The sequence below is a fragment of the Dipodomys merriami genome, unplaced genomic scaffold, assembly GCF_024711535.1.
Source record: "Dipodomys merriami isolate MVZ:Mamm:240054 unplaced genomic scaffold, mDipMer1.0.p SCAF_39, whole genome shotgun sequence".
Classification (NCBI taxonomy): Eukaryota; Metazoa; Chordata; class Mammalia; order Rodentia; family Heteromyidae; genus Dipodomys; species Dipodomys merriami.
The window spans coordinates 4,966,117-4,973,272 of record NW_027205492.1 but is presented as its reverse complement, the minus strand read 5'-3'; the positions used below and the strand labels follow the sequence as shown (position 1 = coordinate 4,973,272).

The following is a 7,156-nucleotide window of genomic DNA, read 5'->3' as shown; positions in this document are numbered from 1 at the left end:
TTATCTTTGCTTCTGTGGACGTGAGTGGCGGGGGCGATCGTGGCCCGGTCAAGGTCCTCGGGGTGTGGATCAAGTGATCAGGTGATCTGGGCGTGGCCAGCCAGGTTCCCGGGCCCGGGGCGCGGGACGATGGCGGAGCCCGCGGCGCTAGGACCCCCGGGCGGCGCCTCCGGGACGGGCGCCGGGGGAAGCGCCTTACATGGGCCCCTCCGCGGTCACCCTCAGCCCCACGCCCGAAATAGTCGCGGGCGCCCGCTGGCCCGCCCCGGGGCGGGGCGATGGCCGCGGCCTGGGACGCCGCGCCGTGGGGCGTCCCCGGGGGCGCCGCGCGTCCCGAGCCCCCTCCCACCCGTTTCCATCGGGTGCACGGAGCCAACATCCGCCTGGACCCCTCGGGGACGCGGGCCACGCGCGTGGACAGCTTCGCCCACGGCGTGTGCTTCAGCCGCGAGCCGCTGGCCCCCGGCCAGGTGTTCCTGGTGGAGATCGAGGAGAAAGAGCCGGGCTGGTGCGGCCACCTGCGCCTCGGGCTGACGGCGCTGGACCCCGCCGGTCTGGCCACCGTGCCCGAGTTTTCCCTGCCCGACCTGGTCAGCCTGGGCCACACGTGGGTCTTCGCCATCACGCGCCACCATAACCGGGTGCCCCGGGAGGGCCAGCCCGAGGCCGAGGTGCTGGCCCCCGGCCGCCCCGCCGCCCTGCTGCTGGAGCCCTATCTGTGCGTGGAGCAGTTCCGACTCCCGCGGGACCGCCTGGTGGGCCGCAGCCGGCCGGGCCGCTACAGCCACCTGCTGGACCAGCTCTACGAGCTGAACGTGCTGCCTCCCACCGCGCGCCGCAGCCGCCTGGGCGTCCTCTTTTGCCCCCACCGGGATGGGACGGCCGACATGCACATCGTCGTCAATGGCGAGGACATGGGCCCCAGCGCCCGGGGGCTGCCAGCTTCCCAGCCCCTCTACGCCGTGGTGGACGTGTTTGCCTCCACCAAGAGTGTGCGCCTGGTCCAGCTTGAGTATGGATGTAGGTACCCACGCCCTGATCCACAGTGGGGACAGGGATCTGCTAGGACTCCCTGGCCTTGCTCTTGGCCCAGCTGTACTTGAGATGGGGAGATAGCTGAGGTCTGAGGATGACTGTTCGAAAGCCAGCCTGGGCAGAAAAGTCCCTGAAGCTCTCAGCCCCCAAGTAAACTACTCAGAAAAACGGCTGTTAGTGATACTGTGGCTCAAGTGGTTAAGGGCTGGCCTTGAGCAAAAAAGACCTTGGGAACATCACCTAGGCCGAGTTCAAGTCCCACAATGACAAAAACAAAACAAAATTTCTCTGCAGGCCCCTTTTAGTCTAAGCAACTTCCGCTATTTGAGTAGCATGGGGATTCTAAACTAATTTTAGATCTTGGGTTTCTTGAGGAGTTTCTGTGTTCCTTTATTAGAAAAATGATCATAGGGCTGAAGATAGGTCATAGGTGCTCAGCGATAGAGCACCTGCTTAGCAATACCAAGGTCCAAATTCAGTCCCTTTAAAGAAAAATGAATACATAATGAATTTAGCCCTAAGAGTTTATTTATTTTGTCCAGTCCTGGGGTTTGAACTCAGGGCCTGGGCACTGTACCTGAGCTTCTTTTGCTCAAGGCTAGCACACTACCACTTAGCCACAGCGCCACTTCTGGCTTTTTCTGTTCATGTGGTACTGAGGAATCGAATGCTTCATGCATGCTAGGCAAGTACTCTACCACTAAGCCACATGCCCAGCCTGGCCTATCAGTTTAGAGGCATCACAGATTAAGAACTAAAGTCTGGTTTATCACAGCCATTAAACCTCTGTGCACGCGCGTGCGTGCATGTCCACATGTGTGTGCACACTAATTCTGGGGCTTGAATTCAGGGCCTAGGTGCCTCCTGAGTAGTTAGGATTGCAGGTGTGAGCTACTGGTGCCAGACTCCATTAAACTTCGATCACATTTCATGAACTCAGTGAACTAAAACCTGCTCTACACTAAGACTGTGGTTACATAGGCAAATCAGACACTAGCTTGAAGCTGCTAAGTGAAGGAGGGAGAGAATTATAGCAGAAATACAGCTACAGCCTGGTTAAAAAAAAATCTCAAGGGCTGGGGAGGTGGCTCAGTGGTAGAGCGTTTGCCTTGCATGCATGAGGCCCTGGGTTCAATTCCTCAGCACCACATAAGCAGAAAAAGCCGAAAGTGGCACTATGGCTCAAGTGGTACAGCACTAGCCTTGAGCTGAAGAGCTGAGGGACAGAGCCCAGGCCCAGAGTTCAAACCCCACGACTGACAAAAAAAAAAAAAGAAAGAAAGAAAGAAAGAAGAATTTCCACATTCATGGCACAGTAGTAGAGACCCAAACCTAGATTTTTCTCAGTTCCAGTCAGTCCCTTCCAGTCCAGTTTGCATTTGACCTCCTTCTCTCCACAGTGCCATCTCTGCAGACTCTGTGCCGCCTAGTGATCCAGAGGAACGTAGTACACCGGCTGGCCATCGATGGGCTCCACCTCCCCGAAGGACTTAAAGACTTCTGCAAATATGAATGAAAGTCTGCAGCCACCAGAGCAGGGTCTGGCCCCAGAGCTGTGGCTGATCTGGACAGACTGACTATACTGCTGCCTGAAATAAACACAGCCCATGCTGACATTCTGCACTGGAGGGTCTCCTTGTCCCTGCAGCCTGTGTGAGAGGTCTTTCTTGAATACCAAGAGTCAGCAAGTCAGAGCAAGAGAGAGCATTAGACACCATCTAGATCAGGCCTCTCAGCCTGGCTACTCATTGAAGTTATCTCAGAGATATCAGACTTAGATATTGAGTCTGATATCCCAGATTTTCTCTCTAAAAATTGTACTTCAGTGCAGAAGCATTAGGTCTAGATGGTTTTTTTTTTTTTTTTTTTTTTTTTCTCATTTAAAGTCACAAGTTCATTCTAACTTTCCTGGAGCAAATTGTCTATCACAGTCTGTAATATATAACGGTGCTCATATGTTATATACCATATATGTGTCTAGATGGTTTTTTAAAACACCTTGATTCTAAGGTTCAGAGTTGGGAAGCATTTCCGCCGAACAGAGACTTTAACTCTGGCACATATTCTTTCTTTTCTTTCTTTTTTTTCTTTCTTTCTTTCTTTTTCCTTCCTTCCTTCCTTCCTTCCTTCCTTCCTTCCTTCCTTCCTTTCTTTCTTTCCTTTTTTGTCGGTCATGGGGCTTGAACTCTGGACTTGGGCACTGTCCCTGCGCTCTTTAGCTCAAGGCTAGTGCTCTACCACTTGAACCACAGTGTCACTTCAGGTTTTCTGGTAGGTAGTTGGAGATAAGAGTCTCACAGACCTTCCTGCCTGGGCTGGCTCTGAAACGTGATCTTCAGATCTCAGCCTCCTGAGTAGCTAGGATTATAGGCGTGAGCCACTGGTGCCCGGCACATATAGTTTCTTAAAGAGCTTAAAAATATGGTACTTTGGGGCTGGGAAGATGGCTCAATGGCAGAGTGCTTGCCTTGCATGCATGAGTCCCTGGGTTCGATTCCTCAGCACCACATAAGCAGAAAAAGCCAGAAGTGGCACTGTGGCTCAAGTGGTAGAATGCTAGCCTTGAGTTGAAGAGCTGAGGGACAGAACCCAGGCCCAGAGTTCAGGCCCCACGACCGGCAAAAAAATAAAAATAAATAAAAATAAGTATATATATATATATATTTATTTATTTATTTATTATATATATGATACTCAGCCCAGTGCTGGTGGCTCATGCTTAGAATCCTAGCTATTCAGGAGGCTGAGGCTGAGGATTGTTCAAAGCCAGTCTGGGCAGGAAAGTCTGTGAGACTCTTATCTCCAATTAACTAGCAGAAAACTAGCAGTGGCACTGTAGCTCAAAGTGCTAGAGCATTATTAGCCTTGGGACAAAGAGCTCAGGTACTGGCCCTGAATTCAAGCCCCTTGACCAACCAAAAAAAAAAAAAAGATACTTAGGATCCTGGTTTGTCTGGTGTGAGGCTATCCATCAGAATGGCAAAAAGCTTCCAGGAAATTCTACTGTATGGCCTAGGCTGAGAATCACTGCCTGAGAGCAAACATTTAATTTTGCAGAGGGGAAACTGAGGCCCAGAGACAAACATGTATTTGTCCAGTGTCAAGTAACAATGATTGAATGAAGTATACTCTGTGTCTCACACTACAGGGTGGAAAACTCTAGCTTCCTCATTTATCTGTTGTTGTTCTAGTTCTGAGGCTTGAACTCAGGGCCTTACAGCCCGCAGGGTAGAGGTGTAACAGCTCCACTCCCAGCTTTTTGTTTTGTTTTGTTTTTGTCGGTCGTGAAGCTTGAACTCTGGGCCTGGGCGCTGTCCCTCAGCTCTTCAGCTCAAGGCGAGCGCTCTACCACTTGAGCTACAGCGCCACTTCCGGTTTTCTGGTGGTTTATTGGAGATAGGAGTCTCATGGTCTCTCCTGCCCGGGCTGGCTTTGAACCGAGATCCTCAGATCTCAGCCTCCTAAGTAGCTAGGATTACAGGCGTGAGCCAACAGCGCCCAGCTCACTCCCAGCTTTTTGCTGATTAATTTCAGGTAAGAGTCTCACAGACTTTCCTGCCCAGGCTGGATTCAAAACCACAGTCCTCAGATCTCAGCCTCATGAGTAGCTAGGATTACAGGTGTGTGCTCCAGCACTGGCTGGATTCTTTGATTTGTGTCTCTCACCATTAGCTTTTGAATGGATGATCTTATCTAATTGTGGCTGACAGCCAGGTCCTCTCGGGTCTCACAGCTCAGCATCTGAGAGCCTCTCACATCTGGTCCTCACAATTTCCGCGGAGGTAGATATTGAGGAACAAGACAGTCTAAGTGGGCTGGAGAGGCAGCTTTGTGGTAGAGCTTAAGCCTAGCATGCACAAAGCCATGGGTTAGATCCTTAGCAGTGCAAAAACCCCCCCCAAAAACAAAAAAATACCAGTCGAGGTGTTGGTGCCTCATGCCTGTAATTCTAGCTACTAAGGAAGCTGAGGTCTAAGGACTGCGGTTCAAACCCAGCCTGGGTAAGAAAGTCCATGAGATGCTTCTCTCCAATTAACCACCAGAAAACTGGAAGTCAAGCTTTGGCTCAAAGTGGTAGAATGCTAGTCTTGAGCAAAAAAAGCTCAGGGACAGCGCCCAGGCCTTGAGTTCAAGGCCCGTGACAAACCAAAACACATACACAAAAGAACACCCCAAAACACAACTCAAACAACTGAAAGACTTGCCCACGATACAGACAAAGGCCTAGAATACTCAGGTCTCATCCAGTGATTTTAACACCCTCCCATTATCATATACAGGTTCTAGAATGAGTTGGTCAGTGCTGTGAGGTAGCTTGCCAGTCGGTGTAAAAGGGAGGGACTATCAGATGACATTCTAGAAGGGTGGACAAAGTAGGGTAGTGGACCTAGGACTATTCCCTCACAAACAGGAGCTTTGGAGAAGCCATGTCCTACTTCATGTCTCCACAAACCCATCCAGGTCGTCTGTCTTCTGGCCCAGGTGAGACAGGCTCCCGGGAGGTGGAGGTTTTGCCAGGCATTTTTGGGCTAGCCTTGGAATCAAGCCATGTTGAAATTGCCAATTACTTACTACCCATTTGCTTATTTATTTATCCAACATCACCCACACAGTGTAGGAACTGGATATGAGTAACAACAGTTCTGAACCTTGAAACCCAAGTCCTCTTGGGTGTTCGTGTTGTATGTGTGTGTGTTATGGCTTGAACTCAGGATCTAGATACTGTCCCTTAGCCTTTTTTTAAAATTCAGGGCCTGGGTGCTGTCCTTGAGGGTTTTTTTTGCTCAAGTGTGGCATTCTACCACCTGAGCCACAGCTCCAATTCTGGCTTTTTGGTGGTTCCTTGGAGATTAGAATCTTTCCTGCCTGGGCTGACTTTGACCCATGACCCTCAGATCTCAGCCTCCTGCGTAGCTAGTATGAGCCACTGGTGCCCAGCTCCTTGACTCCTTTTGCTTAATGCTGGCACTCTACTACTTAAGCCATGGCTCCATTTCTGGCTTTTGGGGGGTTACTTGGAAGTAAGAGTCTCCTGGAATTTCCCGCTGGGGCTGGCTTTGAAACTCCAGCCTTCCAAGTAGTTAGGATTAAAGGCAGAGCCAATAGTGCTTGGGTTGGTTCTCAATTGTTTCTGAGCCCACACTCTGCCCCTCAGGGCCTGTCCTCTGAGACCAAGAATAACATCCCATCTCATTCCTGTCTCTGCAGGTGGGGCTGCTTCTCCCGGTTCATCCCTTGGCCTTTCTGGTCCTGCAGAGCCAGTGGTGATGGCTTCTGGTGGACTAGGCCCACTGAGCCAAAAAGCTGAGCAGGTGGTACCTGCTGCCCAAGCCTGGAGCCCCACCCTGGCAGTGCCTGAAACAAGGGGCTGCCCCGGGGGCCCCAGCTGGGAGACACTTCGGAGGAAGGAATACGGCCGATACTGCCCCCAGTTCTCCCCTGGGAGGCAGCCCGAGAGCTTGGGCTGGGAGGATGGCAACTCCAGAAACAAAGCTTCCCGCCAGGGTGGCCCCAGCAGGCCTGGGCCCGTGCTGCTGTGGGGGCTGTCTCCGGGGGTTCTGCCCAGGCCCCCTGAGCCAGGGGGCAAGGAGGCTGGCACCCAGCCCGACATCTGCATTCTCACCCTGGCCATGATGATCGCTGGCATTCCCACAGTACCCGTCCCAGGCCTTCGGGAAGAGGACTTGATCCGGGCAGCTCAAGCGTTCATGATGGCCCATCCTGAGCCAGAGGGTACAGTGGAGGGGGCACAGTGGGAGCAGGCACATGCCCATACAGCCGCTGGGCAGATGCCCCTAGGGAGATCGAGGAGGGGCCAGCCTCCTGGCTCCTGCTTATAGCTGGATGAAATAGCACCACACAAATAGGGTGGCTTCTCCGTATGGTTTTTGGGCAGCCAGGGTTGGGGGTGGGTGGTCCTATGGCAGCGATGGGGATAGGGTGTGTGGTTGAGCTAATCTGACAAATCCCTGTCCTTTACCAGGGTCTAGACCCTGGCAAGTTTCTTCCAACACCACTAAGACAAAAGATAGGGCTGATCAGATTAATTCAAATGATCCAAGTGTGGAGATCCACTTACGGAGTGGGACTGGCTTGGGCCATGTGAATTTTCCTCTTGCCT

At 52.1% G+C, this 7,156-nt stretch overlaps 2 protein-coding genes across 2 annotated transcripts; both read left to right on the top strand.

Annotated features, from left to right (window-relative positions):
* Positions 1-94: 94 nt before the first annotated feature.
* On the top strand, positions 95-2,649 carry Neurl2 (neuralized E3 ubiquitin protein ligase 2). Its single transcript, XM_069989877.1, has 2 exons — positions 95-1,020; positions 2,436-2,649. Exons 1-2 carry the CDS (start codon positions 279-281, stop codon positions 2,549-2,551), a joined length of 858 nt encoding a protein of 285 aa, XP_069845978.1. The 5' UTR covers positions 95-278; the 3' UTR covers positions 2,552-2,649.
* A 2,760-nt stretch (positions 2,650-5,409) lies between these two features.
* On the top strand, positions 5,410-6,883 carry Spata25 (spermatogenesis associated 25). The gene is made up of 2 exons (XM_069990127.1): positions 5,410-5,517; positions 6,244-6,883. Exons 1-2 carry the CDS (start codon positions 5,463-5,465, stop codon positions 6,873-6,875), a joined length of 687 nt encoding a protein of 228 aa, XP_069846228.1. The 5' UTR covers positions 5,410-5,462; the 3' UTR covers positions 6,876-6,883.
* The last annotated feature ends 273 nt before the right edge of the window (positions 6,884-7,156 follow it).

Bases quoted from the DNA above. Each gene is read 5' to 3' on its own strand.
- Neurl2 (XM_069989877.1), top strand. From the start codon at position 279: ATGGCCGCGGCCTGGGACGCCGCGCCGTGGGGCGTCCCCGGGGGCGCC. The intron at 1,021-2,435 runs GTAGGTACCCAC...TTCTCTCCACAG, and splicing joins GGTCCAGCTTGAGTATGGAT to TGCCATCTCTGCAGACTCTG.
- Spata25 (XM_069990127.1), top strand. From the start codon at position 5,463: ATGTCCTACTTCATGTCTCCACAAACCCATCCAGGTCGTCTGTCTTCT. The intron at 5,518-6,243 runs GTGAGACAGGCT...CTGTCTCTGCAG, and splicing joins TCGTCTGTCTTCTGGCCCAG to GTGGGGCTGCTTCTCCCGGT.